The 27,764-nt window shown below is 35.8% G+C and overlaps 3 protein-coding genes across 3 annotated transcripts; all 3 read left to right on the top strand.

Moving 5' to 3' along the window:
• Positions 1-506: 506 nt before the first annotated feature.
• LOC145689399 (uncharacterized) lies at positions 507-4,902 on the top strand. Its single transcript, XM_081763554.1, has 3 exons — positions 507-713; positions 2,647-2,760; positions 4,696-4,902. The coding sequence occupies exons 1-3, from the start codon at positions 507-509 to the stop codon at positions 4,810-4,812; spliced, it is 438 nt and encodes a 145-aa protein (XP_081619680.1). The 3' UTR covers positions 4,813-4,902.
• A 9,779-nt stretch (positions 4,903-14,681) lies between these two features.
• Positions 14,682-15,410, top strand: LOC145689398 (zinc finger MYM-type protein 1-like). Its single transcript, XM_081763553.1, has one exon. The coding sequence runs from the start codon at positions 14,682-14,684 to the stop codon at positions 15,408-15,410; it is 729 nt and encodes a 242-aa protein (XP_081619679.1).
• A 757-nt stretch (positions 15,411-16,167) lies between these two features.
• LOC145689397 (uncharacterized) lies at positions 16,168-16,635 on the top strand. The gene has a single exon (XM_081763552.1). The coding sequence runs from the start codon at positions 16,168-16,170 to the stop codon at positions 16,633-16,635; it is 468 nt and encodes a 155-aa protein (XP_081619678.1).
• The last annotated feature ends 11,129 nt before the right edge of the window (positions 16,636-27,764 follow it).

Genomic DNA, 27,764 nt, shown 5'->3' with positions numbered 1-27,764 from the left:
CAATTTCCAAAATTTAAGGGGGTGGACCTATGTACCCCTGCCAAAATTTAGGGGGTGGGCCAAGGTACCCCTGCCAAAGTTTAGAGGGGGTGGTTCTAAGTACCTCTAGGTCATTCACCCCGGCCAAGGTCATTGACCTTTGACCTATGACGTCATAAAGGTCGGGGTCAAAGTCCAAAACGCGGTCAGGTGTCGCCCATACTACTACTTCGGCCGCTCTAACAATACACACAAACAATATTGAGTTATCGGCAACCAAAAAGAAATTAGTCCTGTTTGTACTGTCAAATGTCCCGTGAAAGAAAATTATAAATCAGAAGTCATGTACAGCGGTGGACACTTCTAAATGGTACACCTTAGCCGTAAATCTCCATATGGCTGTACCATTTAGAAGTGTCCACCGCTGTACATGTAGTGCAGGCTTCATGGTGTGCGTGTTCTTCTTTTGTCTCCTGAATTTCGACTCTTAGTAGAAGAATCGTTGCGTTAATGTGTTCTTTATCAACATGTCGGAAAAAAAGAAGCCCTCTGGAAATGTATACAGAAAAAGAAGAGCACAATTAGAGGCTAAAAATGGGAAACAGGCAGCAGCATTAAAGAAATTCTTTCGTACTCCTGAAACAGACAATAATGGAAATGAAAACGTAGAACCAGAGAATGAGGAAACCAGCAAGAAATCAACAAATATTCCAGAAGATAACAACACAGTACAGGTAAGTAGGCCTACATTACGTAACGTATTTTCGTTTTATTACGTTTAATAGAGAAGAGGTGTTTACACATGTAGCGTCTTAGCAGGCTGGGGTGGATAGGGTGGCGGCCTCTCAGATAGGCGGCGAACTTCAGGCTCAAAGAAAGTTCTTTTCCCCATTGATATAAGTAGCAATAGTGTTGGAAAATTTCATGAAAAGTTCAAACTTGAAAAGTTCGCGCGAAAGTTCCCCGAAAGTTCGGCTCATTTTTTTAAATTGTCCATTTAAAAAAAAAAATCCCTGTAAAATTACAAACATTTTGGTATATAACATGGCTATATTAAAAATCGAAGTAAATTTATTTTAGTTTTTTTCTCTTTCTAATAGTACATAATTTTCACATTTTTACAAAAGACGTTACGGAGAGTTAGAAGCATGTATTTCAAATTTCAAGCCTATATCATAAAACAGTATGTTTTCGGCAGAAACCTTCAATTTTACATGATGCTGACAATGGAAAACTTAAAATTTGACTTGCACAAACAAGTTTATATCATAAACTCACGCATTACCAATCCAAAATTAATCATTTTATTTAATATTTTTTCTTTGTGGAAAGCACTGATTCAGTTACAATAATGTGTTTTACGTGTTTATCCATATCATGTATAATGTCAATGCGTGTCAGTTCATCTTGTATCATTATGGTGCAAATAACTATACTGTATAACACATAGGTAGCTCACAGCCATCACACTATGTTCAGAATAAGTTATTATAAAAATGAGTGTCGCTAATTAGTAAATAAAAGAAAGCGAAAGTTCGGGAAAAGTTGCTTATGAAAAGTTTGGAAACGAACTTTCGAAAATGAAAGTTCGCCTGAAAAGTTCGCTATTTACATCTCTAAGTAGCAATAATTACATTCTATACCAACACTGATGCTTGATACATGTATCAAAGCGATAAGACTTTTACTCGTTAGATGTGTATTAACCAACTTTAGCTGTATTTCCAGCATTCATCTATTAATTAAGTAGAGGGCCTCCATGCTCCATAGTCTAGAGGTTAAAGCGTTGGACTCATGTCTACGTACTCCTGGGTTCAATCCCCGGACTTTCCGCTTTTCAACGGCAGGAAAACTGGGGAGTCACATAAATAAAGATATTACGGTCACTTGGCTTGCAAAGCTCCTAATACGCCTGTTGGCGGGTAGTGACACGACCGGCTGACCCGCGTTCTGTTACCCAGGTGGATGAATTTTTACCACTCGCTATCAGATGGCGTTGGAGCAGACCCAGGATCTATTGGTCTGCCGTGCCAGTGATTATTATTATAACTATTATTATTATTATTAGTAGTAGTAGTAGTAGTAGTATTGTAGTATTAGTAGTAGTAGTATATCATCTACTAACTAGAATTCTGAAGAGTTAAAATGTATGATTGTTACCGTTAACAGATCCTCGTGGAGTTTCGCTATCACAAATTTTGCAATAGACCCATTATTTCATAAACATATCGTAAATAAGTAACATGTACCAGTGTAAGACTATATAGATTGTTTCTATCCAATACGATTACGTGACTTAAAAAAAAGTGTTCGGGCTTCGGCAGCTAATTTGAATGCATTCGCATCTATTTTATGAATGCGTTGATTCTTGATGATATTTACAACACAAAGTTGTTAATGAATACGGAGAGAATTTAATTTTTATGTACAGTTAGCAAAAGAAAAAATGAGGCCATTCTTACCTAGATTCTGTAAGAATCGCCCCTTTTTTGTTTTCCTAACTGTACATTTTCACAATGAACACGGAATATGTAGATTCAATATTTATACGCAGTTATTTTATCATGTATGCATTTTCTTCACCTTTAGAATACAAATTAAATATATTTTTTTCTTTTAAGAAAAGAAACTTTACTTGTAACGTATTAGTTCTTTTCCTTTCCACAGGTGGATCGATCGATTACGAGCATTTCGCAGGAGGAAGAAGAACAATTGAAATCTGGAACAATTGATATACGAAACGAAGATGGATCAGCATTTCCACAGGAAATTGTAATAGACGTAAGTTAAACATTTTGCTATTTGAATAAACATACAATTGCATGTTGGTTGAATATCACGCTATTACAGCATTGTGTAAAATATAAGAGGAAATGCAGTGAAACATAATTACTTTTATTATTAGAGTACATTGCAATTCGACAGGCATAAATTATAAATTCGACAGACCGGCAATTGTTTCTAAACATCTTGTACCAATATGTTCATGGCCTAGCTTCTATATATATATATATATATATATATATATATATAGTTAGCTAGTGGGATTAAATTAACTATGTTTCACTTACTTTCCATGAAGCATATACAATATTATTGATTTTCTTTGGTTTAGTTTGACGGGTGTTGTAGATGAATGGGTTATTTCGACCTGAACTCGGGATATAAATCGAATTATTTTTGTAACAAATAAGCAAGCAGTAGAACTGATTAGAGACTTTTCACTAACTGACATTTTTTTAAAAATCTTTTAACAGACTATGGTTTGGCCACATACATTTTACTGTAATTATTTTTTTTTTTAATCTGTTGGAAAAATGAAAATACTGAGGTTCAAACTGTATATGCTTTTGTACTGTAATATAAGAAAGCTCATAATTTGCCTGCTATTAGTAAATTTATGATGATTGGTGTTCTTCCCGGAGGCATGTGTTTGACCCCGAAGGTCTCTCAGCAAGGTGAAACCATGGTGGCTTTGCATTGCTTTCCATGGGATGATGATGACGTTCTAAGGGCGGGATCCGAACCACTTGTGTCCTCACCGAGAATCGAACCCGAGCTCTCTTAGTTATAAGGCGATGAGTTTAACCAGTCGTTCTGTGGAGACAACAATTAAATTATAACATGCCAAATATATAAACAATCAATCAAAAACATCTTTAGGGTCACACTTACTCAATTTTTGGAATTCATTTCTTGTGTCTAGGTGCATAATATCACTGTATTCCGTTCAAGTTGCTTTGACGGAAGACATATGGGATGACATTTTTTTTTAATAATAATATGTAATATTTATTGCCTTAGTGGTTGAATGACTAGCAGACTCACATTTGATGCAAGAGTTAGCGGATTCTATCCCCCAAGGCTTTTTATATTGAGCATCGCAAGGAAATCGAAAAGCTTTTCAAGTAATATAAAGTACCAAACTCTAATCCAGAAAGCGCCAAAACATTACGATGCAAGTAAACTGACTCATCACATACCAACCCACTACATTTAAAGAGAAAGAAAAAAAGGACACAGTCAGTGGTGTTTCGGAGCTTAAAAAACAGAGTTTAGTTTTAATTAGTGTATAATAATGTGCATATTTTAAAGAAAATACAGATAGTAAGAAATACAAACTAGCTAAGAATAATGTTCAAAGAAATGTTGTTTTCAAAGTTGCGTATTTCTTAGGTTAAGTCAGCCACGAACATGTTTGTATCCCGGTTGATTTGGTCGTTCATTACTGATTCAAGTTCGTAAGAGGCATTTGTGGAGCCAATCAGGGTCAAGGCATTTAACCACATTACAGCACTTCAATGCTGAAACCGAGAATCCTGGGTAGGGCTTCAGAAATCCTGGTCAGATTCTCCTATGTATACAAAAGAACATGACGTGGACGTCTTATATTCGCACGAAACCTGTATTTATTTATTTATTTATTTATTTACTTCAATTATTATTAAACTTTTCCTCTTCCCCTCTTTATTTATTTATATCTCACATCTATCGGAGGCTTATTGGTCATGCGCCATTCTAAGTTTTGTGTTTATCCCCGGATGATCTAGCTGCTTGAATATCCCCTACCCATCTTCGGTGCAAGCCTAACATCTTTAAAAATTATGAACACAATTTTAAAAATTCCATTCAAGTTTTAGTCACTTATTCTTTGTTAGAAGACAATGTTTAAAATAAATTTAACATTATTTTCTACTGACTTTTTTTTTTTTTCAGGTGTTGGAATCACAATCAATCGATCTTGATGATCCAGGAAATTGGCCAGAACATATTACGGACAGAATGCGTCAGATACTTGTTAGACGAGGTCCAGTTCAAGTCTCCAAACTGTAGCAGTAATGCGCCATAACGGGTACACTGCTATTCTCGAAAGGGTTTAATGTAATCTCCTTTGATGCGGAATTAAAGGCAAATGATTTAGTTAGCAAGAAGTATTCAGTAAATTTCAATATAATTAACAATTTATTTCCAATATATGTAACAACTAGAATAATAGCAAAAACTATATATATATTTTTAACACATAACAAACAACACTTAAATTGAAATCTTCCCCTTTCAATTCTTTTGATAGCGGTGTGAACAATTCCACAATTTAACGCCCATGAATTATTTCTGTCCAAATAATATTTTAAAGCTTTCAATATTAAATCCAAAAATGTTTCAAGTAATTTATAGGTTAATTTCAATATAACTAAAGAAATAGTTACGTGTGATTCGATGAACATATCCCCCGGAATCGAAGTATTAATCGGTCCAAAATGGCGCAAAAATAAAAAGGATAGAATTTAGAACATACTTACGGTTCCGTTGAACATGCCAATCAAACACACTTACAATATGATTATATAATTATTCACATTTCAGGCTTTACTTTCACACCACTTCACAAGCGGATCTTAAATTAATATCCAACACTATTCACAAAATTTTCTTCTAATTCCATTTAACAAACCCATTACGATTTCTAATTTGTATTCTTATATCCGAAATGTAATTTTAGATCCGTCGACGATTACCTTTTCTTCTGTTCTGACGCTAATCGCGGGTTGACATTTCAACCACAGTTCATAGGTGGCGCTGTTAACTCTCGATGAACAAACGAAGCACAATGTTCATTGAACCTGACCTACTAACATAGATCATAGTTGCTAACTGTATGCGGAAGTAACTAATCAGCTGTTTCAGTGTCCAGACTAAAGTCTTTTTTTTTCTTGGAGAAATGTTACATATAAAATTCCCCCACGGTCAAGTTTTTTTTTTTATAAACTGGTTATAGAAATTTCGAAAAGAAAAAAAAATATTGTTTATCTTAATCACAGCATGCAGAAGAATTGGAACAAACTCACCACGAAATTCACCAACGTCTTTCACAAGTAGATGTCAACAGGAGCTCCATTTTCCATTTGATGAATTCAGATGACAAGTGTCCATCCATTACTGAAGAGATGACAAATAACCAGTATGTTGCGCATACAGAGCTTTTCCATCCACCTTATGGCTCAGGTCGGGCGTCAGACAGGAATGAAAGGGTTTGACATGACGAGGGTCTCGACGTACACAAGGACGTTCACAGCCATGGCATGACCTTGCCAATTCTGAACCTGCAGAATTGAACAACAAGCACAGTATACAACAAACACAACGAGATTACATTTATAAATTTAACACAATATTTATGACAAATTCTTTCTTTAAAATTTTCATGTTACAAAGTCAGAGTGATTACTATTATTGTTGTTACTATTTATTTCACAGCTATTATTAGCGTTACAATTTTCAGAACCAAAATTATCAAGCTGTCTTCGATAGTTAATATTACTAAAATTGCAAGAAATGTTAGAGTTATTAGTATTGCTAGGATAATATTTCTTAATGAAACTAACATGCCTTTTGATCTTAATATTCTTATCCGCTACTAACTGTAACCAGACGGTGTTCCTTGTTGGGTAAGAAAGGATTTCAAATGGGCCATGGTACTGACTGCTTAACTTTGGTTGAAACCTCTTTTCAAGAGAAGCCTTCATTATTCTCTTTACAAGTACTTTCTCCCCTACTGGCAAATCTATGTCCCTATGTTTCTTTGAATAAATCTTCTCTTTTCTTTTCCAGGCCTTTTCAATGTTTTCTACAATAATTTCATTTAATTCTTCTTTATTTTGCGAAGTTTCAAGAATTCCTAAGTCTAAAATCCAATTAATGTCCAAAGGATTAAACATTTTGCGTCCTAAAAATAATTCACTCGCTGTCTTCCTCGTTTCACTATTCTCACTAGTGTTTAAAGTATATTGCACCTGATATATATACTTTGACCATTGAGTTTGGTTTTTATGTACATAACATTTTATTATTTGTTTTATGTTTTTATTTTGACGCTCCGTCAAATTACTGGACATGGAGTAAGGAGACGTATGAATACGTTTAATGCCTAGACTAAATAAGTAACTCTTGAAATATTCGCTTTGAAAATAACTTGCATTGTCACATATAATTTTATTTGGATATCCGTAAGAGTAGAATATCTTATCTAATTTTAAACAGATAGATTTTGCATTTAAATTTCTAAGAGGTTCGATAATTACAAATCGTGAATAACCATCTGTTAATACCAAAACATATTTAAAACCATTACTAACAGGCCAGGGACCCATTGCATCTAAATATACAGAATTGTTCGGATATCTTTCTTTATGTGAGTAGTAAGTACCATATTGAGTGGTATTCCTGTCTTTACAAAATTGACAAATTTGACATTTTTGTATAAACTCTCGAATACTTGGAAATAAATCTTTACAAGTATATCTACTAGCTATCTTAGCAATCGTACGTTGCGAACCACTGTGGCCACCACCCACAGGGTCTTCGTGATGATATTTAATAATGCTATATTTAAGTGATTCAGGAATAACAGCTCTTAAGCCACCATATTGTTTTCCCTTAGTTTTCTTTAACAATACACCATCTTTAATCAAATAAGGATGTTTATTCTTACCACTCTCAATTTCTTGGATAATAGTACCCAAAGATGGATCCTCTCGCTGATGCTCACTCAAAGGTCTATGGACAAATGGATTTCTCCAAAAATTTACAAAATTTAAATGTACATCCTTCCCATCTACTTTCTCAATTTCCATAATGTCCTTCGAAGGAGGGGTAAAATCGATATAATTATTCATGCGAGAAATATAATCCGCTAAATTATTGTGTCCACTACGCAAATAAACTATATCAAACTGATATTTACTAACTTTTTCTATAAGGGAACCATATTTCTTTTGACGCTTATGATTTCGCAAAATCCACGTCAAAGCTGAATTGTCACAATAGACCGTGAACCTTTTATGTAAATACATATCGAATTTATCAAGAGCGTGAACTAAACTTCTCAATTCTAGTTCAAAAATGCTCTTGGACCAGTCTGATGGGGGTATACGTTTACTAAGAAAATAAACAGGTCTTAATTTACCTTCTCCATCATATTGACTTAATATGGCCCCATAATTTTTAGTCGAAGCATCGACATGAATTACAAAGGGAGCATCCATATCTGGAACTCTAAGAATCACGTGATTTATGATAGCTTCCTTAATTTTCTCTAAAAGTTCATCCTCCTCCTTTCCCCAGACAAATGGAACTGAGGGAGACCTCATTGCATTTAATGGAGTCAACAAATCAGCATAATCTTTAAGAAATCTGAGATAGTAATTCAAAAATCCTAACATCTTATTTAAAGCACGCTTGTTCTTTGGTTTAGGTAAATCTCTAATTACCTTGACTCTATCTTCATCTATTTTCATTTCCCCATTACTAAATTCATATCCTAAGATTTTAATTTTTGATTTCAAAATTTTTGCTTTATGAGGACTGATAGTAATCCCCCATTCACGAAGACGTTTAAGTACTTTTTCTAATATTTCTTTATGCTTTTCTATTGAATCTGTGTGAATAATCAAATCGTCACAATAAATATCTAAATAGTCACCTTCGAGATCTCTAAAGATTTTATGCATTAAGCTAGAAAGAATAAATGGGCTAACAGCTAGACCCATCGGGAGCTTAACCATTTGTAATAGCCTATTAGGTGTTGCAAAGGCAGTTATTTTCCTACATTCTGGCTTAATATTTACTTGGAAAAAAGAACTTTTTAAATCGACCGTTGTATACAGAGTATGACGTCCAATATTAGAAATAATGCCCTCTAAATTAGGTGACGGATAAGCTGTCAATAACAACTTTTTGTTGACAGAAAAATAATTTATGACAAGTCTCTTAGAATTGTCCTTATTCGTCACCAAGAAACATGGAGAAATGTAAGGACTACTATCAATCTCTTCAACTACACCAGATTCTATTAATTTATCTATATACTGATTAATTTCTTTCAATTTATGCTTAGGAACTGAATAAGGCTGAGTTATGCTAGGAGAAGGATCTGTTAACTGAATTTCATACTGATAGTCCTTAACCTGACCTAAATTTTCCGTTATAACGTCTTGAAATTCTATAGCTAAATTTTTCACATAGTCAATTAAATTTTCATTAACAATATTCTCAAAATCATTAATACCTTTTGATTTTATTTCGGCCTCCTCCATTGAGATATCTTTATACGTAGGATTGGAAACCCTGGAGCCAGCTGGTTCTCCCACATTCTCATGCGCCGTCGATGTTCCTGGCGACATCAGCCCCACGCACGAAGTTTCCAATGGAACCTTTTCTCCTCTCTGCCTCCTTCCTCTACCATTGCTGGTCTGGCTCTTTTTCCCAAAACTCCTTGGCTGTGGTGAATTTTGAATTTTTGCTCGGCCTGATGCATGTTGTGGAAAATCAGGTCTGTTATTTCCGTAGGACTCCCAGGCTGTGGCGCCAAGTTGCCTGGGGGCATTCCGGACAGACCTGAAAATATATGGAGAATCGCACAGCTTACTGTTCATAACACAAGATTCCAAATCTAAAGGTTTTAATCCCACTTTAAGATTCACTTTCTCAAACCAAAGTTCTTGAGCATTAACGTTAATATGAGCAAAATTTTCGCGAAGAAAGTTTATACCAATTAACAATTTAAGTTTTGGATGTTTCACTACACCAAACCAGGCAGAAAATCGAACACCATTAATGAAAAATATGATTTGTACCAATTCACGCACTACTAGTTCCTTGTCTTGCATTATAGTGACGGAATAATTTACTTGTTTCACCACAGGTTGACATTTTGTTCGAATTGCCTCTAAAACCTTTTCCTCGATGAAATTTAAACTTGATCCCGTGTCAATGATACAGGGAAACAACGTATGACAAATGCTAACAGGTAACTGTAATAATGTTCCATCATTACCGTCTTCCTTGATTGAGTTTGAAGCACTATGAAATCCTAAAGCGTGATTTGATTTCGAAAAATTTCCTCTATGCTTAAATGTTCTATTCTCTAATGTTTGGCGAGTGTTCATACTCCTTAGAGGGGCTTTAAATCTCGGGGGAGGCATATGGTCCTTCCTCATAACCCTTTTATAATCTTGACTATACTTTTCATTAATTTCAAAACTCTCAGCGAAATCTACATACTCATGTATAGTTTTCGGAACACTTACAATTAATAACAAATTTCTAATTTCCGGAGTTACTAAATTACTAATCATTTTACAAATTTCCTCCTCACACATTTCCATTTCCAAAATATTCAAAGTACTAAACTTCTCTTGAATGAAATTCAATAAATTCTCATCTTCCCGCATAATTCTATATAAAACCGATTTCATAAATTCAGTATTTACCAAAGGAGTTACAAACTTAACCAATAACGAATGGCAAATATGTTCCCAATCTGTAGTGATAGATAATAAACGTTGTAATTCCTCGTAAGCTTGTTTTCTACATTTCTGAAGACTTGAAACCAAGATAGCTTCTACAGGAGCTATTTCCTTAACAATTAACATGTCAAGCTTTAATAGGAAATGACAAACCAGTAACCCATCCGTTCCATCTATTTCCGGTACTTCACTAATTTGTTTTTCTAAAGAGCGAAAAATACTTTGAGAAAATTGCTTCTGGAAATTACAAACTATGGGAGCTCGCAACACTGGTTGATTCCAATGTCTCTCTATGTTAGCCGCAACTGGCTGTCTTTCTCTCCCCTCCTCATGATTTTCGTTATCAAAAACTATAAGGGGTGGGTCTGCCACCGGAACGTAAGGTGCTGTCGCACGCCGTAATTGGTTAACTCGTAACCCTCTCTGCGCATTATAAATACTCATTTTCTTTTTTTTTTCTAGTTATCTGCCTAAACCAAACACAAAGAATATTATCCAGCATATATTTCCTACTAAATCAAGTTGTTTGCCTTCAATACAGTCAGATTCGATTCCCTCACGCATCAAAGTTAGTTACCGAGAACAGAAGAAAAGGTAACTTTTAATTTATATGTAGCAGTAATGCGCCATAACGGGTACACTGCTATTCTCGAAAGGGTTTAATGTAATCTCCTTTGATGCGGAATTAAAGGCAAATGATTTAGTTAGCAAGAAGTATTCAGTAAATTTCAATATAATTAACAATTTATTTCCAATATATGTAACAACTAGAATAATAGCAAAAACTATATATATATTTTTAACACATAACAAACAACACTTAAATTGAAATCTTCCCCTTTCAATTCTTTTGATAGCGGTGTGAACAATTCCACAATTTAACGCCCATGAATTATTTCTGTCCAAATAATATTTTAAAGCTTTCAATATTAAATCCAAAAATGTTTCAAGTAATTTATAGGTTAATTTCAATATAACTAAAGAAATAGTTACGTGTGATTCGATGAACATATCCCCCGGAATCGAAGTATTAATCGGTCCAAAATGGCGCAAAAATAAAAAGGATAGAATTTAGAACATACTTACGGTTCCGTTGAACATGCCAATCAAACACACTTACAATATGATTATATAATTATTCACATTTCAGGCTTTACTTTCACACCACTTCACAAGCGGATCTTAAATTAATATCCAACACTATTCACAAAATTTTCTTCTAATTCCATTTAACAAACCCATTACGATTTCTAATTTGTATTCTTATATCCGAAATGTAATTTTAGATCCGTCGACGATTACCTTTTCTTCTGTTCTGACGCTAATCGCGGGTTGACATTTCAACCACAGTTCATAGGTGGCGCTGTTAACTCTCGATGAACAAACGAAGCACAATGTTCATTGAACCTGACCTACTAACATAGATCATAGTTGCTAACTGTATGCGGAAGTAACTAATCAGCTGTTTCAGTGTCCAGACTAAAGTCTTTTTTTTTCTTGGAGAAATGTTACAAAACGAGAGTTCCCAGTAAACAGCGAGGGTCGGCGATTTACTACAAGTAACTACAAAAGACGTCTGCACAATGGAGAAGAAGTTGCTCGTAGTTGGCTTATTTATTCAGTGACTAAGGAAGCAATATTTTGTTTCTGTTGCCGTCTTTTCGGTGGTACTACAATGTCACTCTTAGAGATGCAAAAAAGCCGGCTTTTTTGAATCGATGGTTTTTTTCACATAAAAAGCCGGCTTTTTTGGGAAAAAAACGAGAATTTTGGAAATTTTGGCTTTTTTCAACTTCATGATTTTTCTATCTAAATAGCTTTCTTATAGTATATTCTATAGTTAGATAAAAATTCCATGACCTGAATGTGATATTTCGCTCTGAAATTCACCATCAAGATGGATGGAGCACATGTTTTACGAATTAAAGCTAACATGAAGAATGTAGTATTTGAGGGTAATTTTAGAGGCTATTTAACTTTATTTTAACTTTTGAGTTATCGACATCTTTTTTCTTCTCTAGTTTGTCATCCGTGTTTCATTTCTAAGAGCTTTTAGTACTCTAGCTTCTAGCGCAAAAGTTAAACTTGCCCGTTTTTCTATTTATCCGTCAAAGCGTACGTTTTTCAATATGTCCGTCAAACCGTACTTCCACATTTCTGTTATACTGTAGCTGTGAAGTGATTTAGCAATAATTTTCCGGACACAACCTTGAATACCAATTTATACAAATAATCAGTAGCGGATTTAGAAAAGTACTTTAGGAGGGTTTTTTCTGATTGTTTCGTTTCCTAAAAAGTCCTAATTTTATTTGGAAAGTGCTTGAAGTTTATGAGTACAAACATAACTAATATTTCGTTTCGTTTATATGTTTAGCAATAATCTTCCGGATACAACTTTAAAAATCATTTTATACTGAGAATCAGTGGCGGATTTAGAAAAGTATTTTGGGAAGGGTTTCTTACTAATGTTTAGTTTTTTAAATATTCGTAATTTTTATTTGACGGGAGCTTAAAGTTTATGAGTAAAGGCATAAATAATAGATATTTCGTTTGTTGCAGACATTCCGTAACTTTGGGGAACGGGCTTCAGTCCGAAAGACCGCCCCCCTAACCTTCGCAAAACCGTCACTGCTGGTAATTAGTAATAATAACGATTTAAAAACAATAAAAAAGGAAGTCGCCCAACTCACAGTACACGCACTATTTCTACATTCACAGATGGAATGAAGAAAAGCTTTGTCAGAATGGTCGAATGCTGGTTGAATCCCGGACTTCCCGATAGAAGCGCAAAAGCTAATCACTCAGTCATGTTTGTTGTGCAGTTGTATTTAGCTTAACTTAAATATTTTCCGTAGTCCTTTTTTTTTCAAGGGGGGGGGGGAGTTCCGTAATGATATGTTGAATCCCACTTGTTAAAAATTCAGAAAACTTGAGGATTGGGTAAACTGTGATGGTGGTTCTATAAAACTTAACTGTAGAATTTCAAGAATATACAGAATCAAAAGCTCTAGATATGCAGCCTTTAAGTGTATCATATAAATCTAAGTATTTCTCTTATGTTTTATTTTAATTTTATTTTGTTTCAAAAAGAGGGTATGGAATATTTTGAAGTAAAAATACTACATACTATTTTGCTAGTTATTTGTGTATTTTTTAAAAAGAAGTGTTTACTTTTAGGGTTGGCTGATTTACACCAACTTTTTTTTTAATAACTGGTTTAAACCACAAAAATAAAAAGAATGAAAAATGCGAATCGTGTGAACTTCATGGTAACGTTTCCAGATATCAAACTACCTGCAATAGTTTTATTTCCCTTTCACCTTTTAATCAAGGTGTCCCATGTTCAATTCTCGGTCAAACCACAATCCTTCTTTCATGCGTAACCCAAGTAGCGGTTCGGATGTCAGTTTAAGCGAAAGTCTTCTCCTTGATAACCTCGGTATTTCGTAAGGATGTTAAGCCTAAATATACGAAACAAACCAAATTGTATATTTCTACATGCCTAAATGCGTGTTGTTTTATAAAGAAGCCAATATTGCTTAAATATATTGATAGAAATTGGCAAAATTTATCGATTGCCTACGTAGCTTCCAACATTAGCTTGGATTGGACTTTCAATGATATCTACGTACCGGTACTAAATTTGTAATTTAATACCTCAGTATTAGCGTACTGATTATGGTACGTTGACCTTTAAATTCTACATGCAAAGCAATAGGATTTTCTCGTTATTGTCTTACATTTCAAGTAATGACGGGATTTCCCAATGGCTAGGGCGGGAGATTCTCAACTTAAGAAATTTACTGACCGCACTTCTTTAAGCTTATGGGAGTTCTTCCGGCATAACCCCGCTGTTGCATAATAACATCAAGGCGAAACAAACTTAGGCTATTTCTGTGAATATGTAATATAAATACATAAAGCAAAAAATCTAAGTCAAAAAAGCCTGGTTTAAACCAAAAAGCCTGGTTTAAACATCCTCCAAAAAACGGGTTTTTGGCATTTTCAAAAACAACCACGGTTCTTGCCAACTCTGCTTACTTTTGTATATAGGAGGTTAAAAATTTCTTATTATATACATTGGTTAATCCTGTGGAATTCATAATGTAAATATGTTGAAGAAAAATTGTTTGAAATATTTTTTCGAAATTCATAGTTTATTTTCGATGTTTTATATTATTATCAGCATCAACCACTAATTAAATGATTTTTTGTGTTATAGAGAAGCGATACAAAGTCTGTTTTATCAATTTAAAGCAGTATTTTGAAAAAAGCCCAAAATTTCCGAAGCAAAAAAGCAAAGCAGAAAAAACCGAGTTTTTTTCCAAAAAAGCCGGTTTTTTTCCGAGCCCTTGCTCACTCTCTTCTCGTGAAGGTTTTTCGGATTGGAAGCATATGTCCAGACTGTTATCAGACCATGATAGATCTTTGACTCACATGAAGGCTTTCCAATCGTGGTTTGAACTTGCAAACCGATTACAGTCAGGTAAAACAGTTGACGCTGAAAACCAAGCAATTATTCGCAATGAAACTGAGCGTTGGAAAGAGATTCTCAAACGACTGCTGTGTATAATTCAGTTTCTTGCTTCCCAGAACTTGGCATTTCGTGGTCAAAATGACATTATTTACTCAAGAAACAACGGCAATTTTCTCAAACTAGTTGAGTGTATTGCACAGTTTGATGTTACTATGGGTGAGCATTTGCGACGAATAACATGTAAAGAGACACATGTACATTATTTGAGCAAGGACATTCAAAATAAAATAATTGAACTCCTTGGGTCAAAAATAAAGGATAAAATTTTGACTGATCTAATGAAAGTGACATATTATTCCGTAATATTAGATTGTACACCAGACGTAAGTCATACAGAGCAAATGACACTAATTGTTCGTTTCGTGAAGGTAGAACTGGGTAAGGAACCATCCATTGAAGAACATTTTTTGGGATTTTTGTGCATAAATGATTCTTCAGGAGAAGGACTAACTACCACTATTTTGGAAGAATTAGAAAAACTGAAAATTCCTTTCTCAAACATGCGTGGCCAAGGGTATGATAACGGTGCCAATATGAAAGAAAAGAAAGCACTCAGGCGTTCAAAAAAGAATATTAGATCTAAATAGTCGAGCATTTTTTGTCCCTTGTAGCTCCCATTCATTGAATTTGGTTGTGAATGATTCTGCAATGTGCTATAGTGAGGCTGTAATTTTTTTTTTTTTTTTTTTTTTTTTTGGCTTTATTGCAAGAAGTATACAATTATTTTTCTAGTTCCACATATCGTTGGTCTGTTCTGCAAAAACATATATCCAATTTCACTTTGAAACCTCTTAGTGATACTAGATGGGAGAGTTGTATTGATGCTGTCAAATCGTTTCACTACCAGTTAGGAGAAATTTACGATGCTCTTTTCGAAGCATCAAAGGACTCAAAGATAGACGTTATGGGCAAAAATAAGGCTTGTTCCCTGGCTAGGAAGCTCCTGAATTTTAAGTTCGTTTGTGTTGTGGTGTTTTGGTATGAAGTTCTTTCTTGTGTTAATGTGGTTAGCCATGTTTTCCAACAAGAATCAGTGGACATTCAGCAAGTAGTTGATCTGCTTAAGAAAACCAAGTGTCGCCTTGAGAACATGCGAAGTGATGAAGGTTTCTAGAATATTTTGGTTGATGCCAAAGTAATTGCTGAAGAGCTCGACATTCAACCACAATTTGAGAATGAACCAAAACTCAGACATAGAAAAGTCAAACGACAAGTTTTGAATCTGAAGACGAACCGATTAATGATCCATACAGTGCGTTTAAATGTAACTTCTATTTTTGCACATTAGACACAATTATCTGTTCCCTGAATGAAAGATTTCAACAACTGAAGCAGCACAGCGAAATGTTTGGGTTCTTGTATGACATCCATCCAATAACGGACAAAGAGTATTTACTAAAGTGTTTCAAGGACTTGCAACTATCTTTAACAGACAAAGATCACTGTGATATTGACGGATTTCAGTTATATCAAGAGCTCTTACTTTTACCTTCATTTCTCGGTTCTGAAAGTGGGAGCAAACCGTTGCAAGTACTTACATATATTTACAAGAACTCCCTTATTGGGTTATTTCCAAATGCAACTATTGCTCTAAGAATCTTACTAACTATTCCTGTAAGTGTAGCTTCAGCAGAAAGAAGTTTCTCCAAGTTGAAACTTATAAAGAACTACCTAAGATCAACGATGACGCAAGAGCGTCTTGTAGGCCTTTCTATGATGTCTATTGAATGTGATGTTCTGTGTGAGCTTGACACTGATACTTTAATTAAAGACTTTGCAGAGAAAAAGGCACGAAAATTTAACTTTACTTAGCATTGTAAACAATTCAAAGGACAATTTGTATTAAAAATGTATAAAGATATAAAATTATATTACTGGTTGTATTATTTGTATTACGAAATCTTTGTACAATGCTGTTACAAAATATATTTGTATGTTCTTTTGTTCATATATGAAGGGTCCAGGGGAAGAAACTGATAAGTCCAAAAATCGGTATTTTTTGTTTTTGATGCAGTGTTGTTCTATGAAAACGGACGTTTCTGTTGATTTAATGACGAGGGGAACACTATGATAAGTCCGAAAATATTTACGAGTAAAGAAAACCCATCCTGGGGAAGAATATGTTAAGTCCACGACCTTCTGGGGAAAACGCTGGTAAGTCCAGGTTATTGTTGTGTTGTATATACAACTATCAGCATTGATATCGGCCATTTAAGAAATTACTTGTTCACAGTATTCGTTCAGAAACGTGCTCTAGTTACGTGAAGTTTACAATAAAACGTGGGTTTCTTTAGTTGTTGTGGCCAGTGGTAATGATCAAAGCATGGATGATTCCCTGAGTGAAGAAGAATCTGCTCCACCTTCAACATCTAAGAAAAAACTTTCATATGGAAGAATTCGAGATGTAATGCAAAACTCAAACGACAGAGCCATGAGACCGAACCCAGAGTGCACCTGCAAACGACGTTTTGAGAAGGTTAATGATGTAGGAAAACAAGAAATCATTAGACGAATGAACGAAATGGTGTCAAATGATGAAATTAACATATACCTGTCAGGCCTAATTGTAATAGTACCTGTGCAGAGACGTAAGCCTAGGAAAAACGAGAGTGAAGCGTCTTATTGTGATGCATCACATTCATACCGACTGCGGGTGGTACAAAAACGATAGACAGAGGAGGTCACTGCATTCGCTTCACCTCATTGTATTGATCGCGGAAAAGTTGATGATCTTACGAAACATTTGAAAAATACTGGTAATCCTCGGCCTATGATGGTAAGTTTTAACGTATTACACGTTACAAAATAACTAACGTAACCTACCCTAACGTAAACTAGCCTACAAATGTTTAACTTAGCTTATAAACAGTGCTCTCAATCGGGTCGATTCCGACTCGAGCCGGGCCACTGGTTGGGGCAGCTCGAGTCATGAGTAGATTTAGCTAGGATTGTGTTACGGGTTGGTCGAGTCAGCTCGGGTCAGGTTGGGTCAAACATTTTTGTTTTGGTTCGGTTCAAGTTGACCCAAAATCCGACCGGAACCTTACCCGAAACAAAAATGTTCGAACCAACCTGACACGTGACCCGATCCGAGCTGACTCGACTGACCCGTAACACGGCCCTAGCTGACTATTCATGACCCGAGCTGACCAACCAGTGACTTGAAAAGAGCTGGGGACCACGGTGGCTCAATGGCGTTCACCTCTGTTGCTTGGGACCTGGGTTCGATTCCGGCCTGCGCCAAGTGAACTTTGTGGTAGACAAACACCGTGTGCGTGGGTTTTCTCGGGGTTCTCCCGTTTCCTCCCACTTTCTTCATTCCACCATTTCATTTATCACTCATCATCACCGTCTCCTTTAGCCTAACCGGCATAACCGTGGGACGTAAAACTAAAAGATTTCATTTTTCATTTCGACCCGATTGACAGTACTACTTCTATATGCTGTCTCTAACCTATCTTGTTTTCACCTCAACTAATTTTAAAAGCATCACTCATCTAGGCCTATCATTTTTTAGGGTTCCTGGAGATATCTCAAGAAAAATATGCAGATTTGCAGTCACTGTAAAACTATTTCTCTTTAAAAGCAGTGGAGTACTACACAAACCTTCCAAAGGCACAGTAAATCAAGAAACCACCATTGAAAAGACTTCATAATATGTACAAGTGTTACAAAGATGTGTTTTTATAAAATTTCTTACAGCAATTTTGTATATAAAATTATCATCAGTTTCAAGACAGTAGTGATTGTTTGGGGAAAACTCTGATAAGTCCGGTAAACAGAGCACAGTACTTTTTTATTGTTAAAAAAGTATTACTACTATATTATTTTTCATACTTTATAATATCCAACCACAATAAGATATAACTAAAATGAACGTTAACAACAATAAGCATTGCATTGTAATGACAGTTTGAAAAATATATAACTTCAAACTTTAAATTTGTTGTACTGTAAAATTTGCAAAATGTGACTTATCATATTATTCCCCTGGACCCTTCATATGTGTTCTTTTTCGCAGTTACGGTTGTTTATGTATATATGTGTAAATAAATGCTGTATCGCATCATCAATCTTAATTTTTATATAAATCGTTGTTCCTTGAATCGTTCTGTAAATTTCTAATCAGTGACGTAGAATATTTTGCATGCTCATGTGTAAATAATTGTTTCGTATATCGTTAACCAAAACTTACTTTGTGTATTTAACTGACAAAAGTTAAGATCTTACTTAGTTTGATAATTGATTCTTATAGTTATAGTTATAGAGTTCAAGGAGTTATCCTTTAAAAGCAGCTATCTGTAAGGTAGCATAGCAAATTTAAACTCAGTAATACCAATGGGTTGTAGGGGGCGCCATATGGATTCTTTGCCCGGGTGATATTTCCCCCTTCCGCCGGCCCTGCTGCTTTCCATACCTTTACAACAACATACCCTCCGGATAATTAGAACTGATGTTAACCGCCAACATTATAGCCAAAATACAATTAAAGTTCTATCTTACGTTGGCAGTTGAAACTTTCCCTTTACAGTTTATGGCTTTACCGACAGGGGACTGTGCAACTCTTTTGATGTTTTGTGCAAAGTTGCCCCTAAAGTGCAAAGTAACTCCGTCTTACTGTACCAATTATAAATATGCATGTATTCAGATTTTAGAATGTGTTAACAACACTGGTTTGTAATACTGATATGTATAATACGCTTATGCATGGATAGTGCACATGTGCCGTACATGTACGTGTTCTCTGGGTACAGGGTTGGCAAACAAATGATCAGAGTAGGGTTGCCATACTATCCGATTTTAGCGGATATCACCCGCTCTTCAGATCCTATAGTTGTCCCCCACTTAATAATCTCTTTACTGCGAAAAGGAACCCGCTTCTTCGGACTCCAGAAAAAGCCTTTTTCTGGCTCCGCAACCACTAGTAAGCAACAAGTCAAATGTTGCTGTTTTATTTTTTCGTCCAATTTGCTCATTTGAAAAATTAATAATTTAAAAAAGAACAGTCAACAGGTCCATCTAGTCTTTATATATTCAGAAATAGTTGTAAATTGAATTACGGTTATCTTCAACATTAAGATTATATTCACTTTTTAAAAATATGTATGAAATATTGTGAAATACTGGTAATGTACATTAGTGCATTGTCAAACAGCAATTTTTAAAGGTGGTTAGAAATATTATACCATGTAGATCAATTTCTGCAAGGCTCATAAATATGTTTTACCATAATGTATAATGAACACATAATAATTATTTTGTACGTTTCTTTAAAAAAAAAAAAAAAAAACTTTAGTAAAGATATCCTTACAATTTGAAATTCACATTTTATGAACTTAATAAAACATTAAAGGCTAATAACGTACTTTATTGGGAGATATCATTACTGCAATATACACTTTTTTTTATTGTAATTAAGGCGTCCTTGCTTCGATTTCCAGTGGAAACACAAGTGGTTCGGACCCCACGTTAAATTGTAGGTCCCGTTCTTAGGACGTCATCACCCCATTGAAGGCAATCGAAAACCACCATCCCATCAGCATCCGAGATATTGCTATTCATTTATATCTGTGGCCCCGCGTAGCGTAGTCGCTAACGCTCTCGCCTTCGGTGCGAGCGGTCCAGGGTTCGATTCCCGCTGGGGGCACTCGGCCGAAACATGTAACACGCTTTTTCAGGCCAGCCACTCTGAATGAGGTTTTCCTGGTTTTTCCTCATTCACACCAGGCAAATGCCGGGGTGGTACCTTCCTTATAGGTCCCAGACCCGCTTCCTTCCCTTTCCCCGGATAGTGTGATCGCCGAGGGACGTCAAACGTGACGGGCTAAATGGCCTTAGATGCCGAAAGCCCAGAAATCTAAATCCTAACTCCTAATCATTTTTATGGGGCTACTTAAAGCAAGAGGTATACAAGAACAATTCTCGAACTATACAAAATCTGGAAACGAACATTCGCAGTGCCATTGAGAACATTAACATTTCTACTCTTCGTAAAGTTGCTACCAACATGGTGAAACTTGTGAACCAGTGTTTGTATCAAAACAGGAGAAACTTCCAGCATCTGCTGTAGAGCTGATAACTCATTGCGTGGTAGTAGCAGTGTTGCCGGGTGCATGTAAGTAAAGGTTTTATCATGATAATTTCAAAGTTTCTTCATCATTATTTTCAGGAATTGCATAATGTAGACAGATCCTTAACACATTTTGATGCACTGGCAGTGTTGCCAGTTCAGAGTGTTAATTTCTGAAAACTACGTTTTCCCTAGTTCCCCCTTACAGAGGCTCCACCCGATTAGTTATTGGTGGAAAAGAAAGCTTCTTTTTCCGCTCCATAGTTTCCAAGCTACTCCAAGTAAACAAACTGAAAATTAACGACAGAACATCCATACGTATGAGTTATGAGTCAATTTATATGTTTTGCAAAAAAAAAAAAGAAAGAAAGAAAAAAGAAAAAGAAAAAAAGAAAAGATTTATACCTTCGGCTACATCTGGCAACACTGTGTGGTGTACTTCAATCGTTGCTTCCTAGTTTAAAAATATATGTATGAACAAAGCTTCATTTTGGTATAACCATTATTTGTGTATTCCTTCAAGTTCAAAAGTTCTACTATCGCGAACTCCGGGTTGTATTTGAAGTTGGACACCCTGTAGAATATAGGTTTCTATTTAGGACCGTTTTGTTTTTCTATCCTCTCGTTTCCAACCATTCCTGCATCATGAAACATCATATATATTTCATTGGATTGAGATCAGGAGATTGTGAAGGCCAGTCTATGTATGAGTTTTTGGTATTTTTGTAGACACAGCTGAGTAGGATGGACGTATGCATAGCATTGTTGTCCTGCATGAACACATACCCCTCATGGTCTGGAAAATTTGCAAGATAAGATGGCAGTAAGGTGTTCTCCAGAATATCAATATAAACCTAGTTGGTCATTCCCACGGCACTGAAATCAGTTCTCATGGGCCATCGCCTGCCATATATCCTTAGAAGTGTGCCGTCCAGATTGCTCTCTCTCCACTATATGTTGACGCACATACCTTGTGTCTTGTGACCTACAGAGGATAAGTCTTCCTCATTGATCGGAAAGAAATATCTTTTTATCACTCCATATAGTTTGATCCCAGTATGCCTATAGGAGTTCAATGTTCCACTGTATACATTCTAATCGTCTCGTCTTGTGTGACTCTGGGAGAAGAGTCTTCATGGCAGACGATAGTTCTTAGGTTTGCTGCCGTCTTTGCCTCATGGCTTTATAGGAACAACCGTGCTCTACAACACTGTCCCATAAGATGGATCTATGACGGATTATTCCTGGCATTTTCTATCAGGACTTCATCCTGTAAGTCCTAAGTCTACCTAATCAGGACACTAATAGTCCGTCGGTCGCAACCAAGTGCTAAGATGATTTGAGATGCATTCTGGCCTTGTAATGCACGATTCACAATTTCACCACGTTGAGCTACTATCAACTTTTGACTACCACGCGGACGTGGCACGGCTTTGCTTCCCACGATGAATGTTTTGAACGATATCCTGTTAAAAAAAAAAAAAAAAAAAAAAAAAAAAGCATGACAGTGCACATGCTTTTCGGCAATAATTGTATGGTCCCTTTAACTTTATCCCCTAAACAAGGAATGGGGAACTTTCTTGTTTTAGAGGGTACATTGACATTACCCATTTCCCAATATATGTTAAAACGCCTATATGCGTAATGTGTTTATATTAAGGCGAGTCTAAACAACACTTTAAACAAGTAAAAAAGTATAGGGCTACCCTAGGATGGGCGCGAACTACCAACCTTTGGATTACTAGCCGCGTACTCTTCCGACTTGGCTACGGAGGCGATGAAGAGAATGTCGCTTGTAGAGGGATAAATTGTTCAGGTCTTTTGAATTTGGCTAATCAGAGTGCTCCTTTAACCGCGTATATTCGACAATAACCGTTTAGGATCAGATAAGATCTGCTCGCCATGAAATTTTATAACAAAACGACGAGTGTCTGTTTACTTTATTTCATGGTTCTTCCATATTCACTTTCAAATGATCGGCGACAGTTGCCATCTAATAAAGTTGATGTGTTTGTTGGTTCTACTTGTAGTACACAATTGCTTAGAAAAAGAAGCAACAAATGCATCAAATGTGGGAGATGAATTTAGAATACCTAAATGGCGCATGCCTAGGACATCTTGTGTTACCTAAAGGACGTACCTAGAACGCGACAGATATATGACCCAAGTGACGACATAAAAACAAATGACTGTTAGGGTGCGAAATTGAGCCAGGTATATAAATGCTATATTTGTGGTACATAGTTGCAAATATCAATTAGGTGCAACAAGTACCTAAAACTGTAGATAGCTGAAGTACATACTTAGCACTGGGACACCTAAATGGTACATGCCTAGCACATCTTGTGCTGTTAGAGAATTTATTCTGCTGATACTTACGAAATTTTAAACAGGTTACAAGGATTTTAGTTGTGAATACCTCATCATCTGCAAGTGCGAATAATCAAAATAATTACAGTATATCATTTCCTCGAGCAACTTATGTGGGAGTTATATGAACTTAACTGGTGCTCATGCTAATAATGAAATCGCACCTATGGTGGAGTTGGATCGATTCCGGACTTGTCGGCGTATAATCATTCGCATAGTATTGTAGCAAATAGTTTGAGTTATAGAATGCGATTACTCCTAATTTCACGGAACTTAAAGCAGTTTTTTCTAGGAATAATGCGCTAAAATCTTCAAATGAATCATCATTAATCAATGTAGATGCTCATACGACTGCAACGGAAATTAAAACTATAATTAAGCAATTCGATTACAAGATTCCACCAGCTACTACTATGAAGGATAACTGTAATCAAATTGGATTAACTAAAATTTACTCAAGTTTGGGATTTGTTGTGAATAATAATGATAATAGTGATAATACCTTTAACTTTCAATGGGTTTAGAATGATTAGTGATTCTCAACCGGTGAAGCAGAAATCTATAACCTTACTTGTTTCTGCAACTTCAATTAGTACAGAATGATCAGGACTTTGGAAATAAAACAGCTTCAAGGGATCCCAGTAAGTAATCCCTTATATGGAACTACATGATAGTTGGCCTGCACCTTCAATGAGTCCGGTTGTTGGGAATCTAACAACGTCTAGCACACATGAAACAAATTCACAGTTGTGTATTCAAGGGTAATAAGAATGAGTCTACAGTTACTCAGAACTTCGGAAATGTTGGAAATCAAACCTTTTCAAACTTAGCTTTTATTCCGCAGAAGTTGATTAATAGTAGCAGACGAACTTTACCTGCTGTAAGTGTTATTAATAATCAACCTATAATAGGGCAAAGGGCGACTGCTACTTACTGGTGCAGTCAGGTAGATCAATGGTAACCCTATTCACTAAACCTAAAATGCATAAAGAGCTTACCTCCGTCTGTGTATCTTAGTATCGTGAGATCCTGCGCCCACTACAGACTCCAATCATGTATTACTCAATATGCCAGCTTTTGACATAATCTTATTGTTCTCATGTATGACCGTTTTCTATTTACAGATTAGATATTTGCTTGGCGGCCATGTCCAGGTGGTCTATTTCTCTTGTAGACTCTTCTAGACAATTACGCATATTACTTATGTGGCAGAATAGATTTCCATACAGAAAAGTAGATTTCCCTGTAAGCACAGATCTGAGGGACAGGGCCGGATTTAGGGAAGGGGGGTGCAAAGGTGCACATGTAAATATACCAACGTAAATATACATTATCTAAAATGAGAAGTTAGCAGTGAAAATTCCAACACTTCCCGAAACTTTCTGCCATCATGTTTCCGTTTGCGGTTTAAAAGCAAGCAGAGCTTTGCAAAAGTTTAAGGAAAAGGGGTTTTCAAAAGGTTGAAAGAAAAGGATTCACCAAGCAAAACAATATAGTGTTTGCCAAGTTGGGAAGAAAACAGAAGCCAGGAGGAGAGAAGAACATTTTTTTCCTGCATAACACTTGCGACCCTCTTTAAAATATTTTCCTCTGTTCTATGCATCAGTGTTGTCAGAGTAAAGAATAATGTCACATGTCACTTTGAACAGTTTCAGTGTGATTGGTTATTTTGGTAGTTATTGGTGCACCCCTCTTCAGACAATCCTGGATCCGGCCCTGCGTAGGGATATAGGTTCATTTCTTTGGATTTATGTTAGTCTCTGAAAGACAGTTTAGGTTTTTCTAACCAGAAGTGTACAAACTCAATTCACCGAAAACGAGTCAAAATAATGACATTTTATATTAATGAGAATTTAAGTGCAAATTTCACAAGTTTGAAATATAAATTCTTGACTTGTACAAAACTGGTACGTGATGGAATTTTTTCACTATATTTTCTGACTTCCGCACCCAAAAATACATAGGAATCAGTTGAGAAAGTTAGATAAACACAAACATTGCAGACCTGTGTAATATTTCTAAATATAAAATTTGTTTAAAGAATATCTACTTATTAAATATAATTTCACAGTTCTGAAATGAGTTTATTTAAGTTCGAAAATGTCTGTTGTGTCAAACCTAAAGTATATACAAAGCGTGTCAAAATGAGGCAACATTACACATTCTATTGAGCATCAAGGAAAGTGTGTGTATTGGATGAGTGGCACAATAATTAGCAACAGACGAGCATGTATACCAAAGTAAGTGTAAATGCGTGGCGTTTGCCTGTAGTGGGACGAAAAAGGTATGGTGGAGATTGCAAACTCATCCCGTATTGATCAAGTCACATCAACAGTAGCAGTAAAAACCGTAACATGCAGCGGCTTTGTAGCCTTTTGTCATTTTTCACTTTGAAGGCATTCTTTAAATTCTGATATGAAATAGAGAATATTGCAGAGAAAATAATAACGAATTTGCATAATTATGCATGAACGTAATGTTAAATACATCGTCCAGCACAAAGAATTCAACAAGTGGGGAAACAATAGCTCGTGATTGATGGTGTGGATCGGTTGACCGCACTTTTCGGCGCCCTCCTGTCCCTGATTGTCAATATCGTATAGGATGTCTGGGTTGTTTCGCGATACTGGTGATACCTACATATATCCACTTAGTCATCGCGTCGCCACCCGTTTACTTTGGGTGACCTGATTTGGTTGTAATGGCACATACTAACAAATCAAACATGTAATATCTAATGATAATTCTCTTTGAAGTCATTCAACTCCTATCTGTGCGCCAGACGGAGTCAAACTGAACTCTTACCAACGATTGCGTTCACTGCGCAACCTGCTCTCATTACACGACATGCTTTCGGGCATGCACGGAAATGACTAATCTCATGCATCAGCAAGGGGTGTCAGGTAACTTCTTAGGAAGTACTTTACATGAAACAAAATTAATTAACAATAACTTGTGTTGATGAAGGAAGTCCACTCAAAATCAATTACAAAATATTTTGAAATGAGACATTCAATTATCATTTTTAATTATATATATATCACCAACAACGTTTGGGAGGTGATTCCTAACACCAAGATAAGACACAAAATATAGACCAACCTGGATGCACAAATGGTTCCTTGCGGAGTTATAGGCTGCCGAAAACATGGAAAATTGAACTTTGAAGGTCCATATGGAACCTACCGTAGTCGGGTCAAGACTTTATTTAGAAACTACTATGTGCCCTATCCAAATATCCACGTTTCAGAATCCTGCAGTACTTCCGCAACAATTTTTATAGAGGTAGTTGGCAGGCCCGTGCTGGGTCACTAATGAGGGCGGTGGACAGGTCTACCGAAAGGGCGCCCATACAAACGTGAATATATACCGGGTGCGTCATTTATAATGTCAAACCTTGATGACGGAGAAACCAAAAGAGAGAGAGAAGTGAAACTTTGCACGAAGCAACTATACAAAGAGGCACATTGGTAGACATATTATTTGACATCACCGGATGAACAGTGTTGCCAACCCAATATAAAGTTATGATTTTTTAAATGGAACGACCTAAATTGTATTTCATAATTGAATTCAACATTAAAAAGGAATACGAAAGATATGCCACCCGCAGGTCAGTATTGCAAACTTCTCGAGAAATAACGTTAAATATGTGTCACATTTAAACGCCTTTTACACACACAGGGAGTGAGGTACACACTAGTTCTGCACAATAATTTAAATATTGGCCAGAACGGTTTAAATTGACACCAAGTTTAGATGAGTTCGTTAAACAGTGTTGACAAAACAGAAAAGACAAAAGTCGAGTTTGGATATTGTGCAATAACTCGAAAAAGGCCATAAGTACATTACGGTTTAAAATTTATAGGGCAATTTGTTATGTCATAAGAAGCATTCTCACGCTTATTTGAAATCGATAAGTCAAGTACTTACCGAGATATTCGGAATTTTGTAAAAGCTGAGAATTTTGCGCTGTAGAAGTTGGTAACGCTGTCTCAAATTCCCACTTTTCCCTCAACGTTGAGGAATTCGTAAAGAAGTGGTTGAAAGAAAATATAAACATTAATAAACACACATACGATGAAAAAGGAACTTTTTTCAGTACTTGAAATGACTAATTAAGCGTAATTTACTGGATATGAAAAAAAAAAACGTAAGGAAGTAATAGGACTTCGTATGACAAGATAATACAAAGACGTAGAAGACATGTAGGTACCTAGTAGCTACTTTCGCACGATGAAAATATTTATCCTCTTATAAGTTTGGGACACCAATATCAAAACAATCCAATACTCACTGTGTATATTACCAGCATGTTACCAATTTCTGTTAACAGATACATGGAAAAAGTATTCAGCATGTCAGGAGTCACACATTATTAAAAAAAAAAAAAAGTACAAAAGAATATTCCACTTCAAAATGAGAGGGTAGAAAAGTGAATACCTTGAAAAACAGTACATGTACTCATAAAAGAACACGTCTGGTAACCCTACATATCAGT

This window comes from Thermobia domestica, chromosome 7 (genome assembly GCF_964235325.1).
Source record: "Thermobia domestica chromosome 7, izTheDome1.hap1.1, whole genome shotgun sequence".
Taxonomy (NCBI): Eukaryota; Metazoa; Arthropoda; class Insecta; order Zygentoma; family Lepismatidae; genus Thermobia; species Thermobia domestica.
The sequence above is the reverse complement of the archived record's forward strand: the minus strand, read 5'-3'. Positions and strand labels throughout refer to the sequence as shown.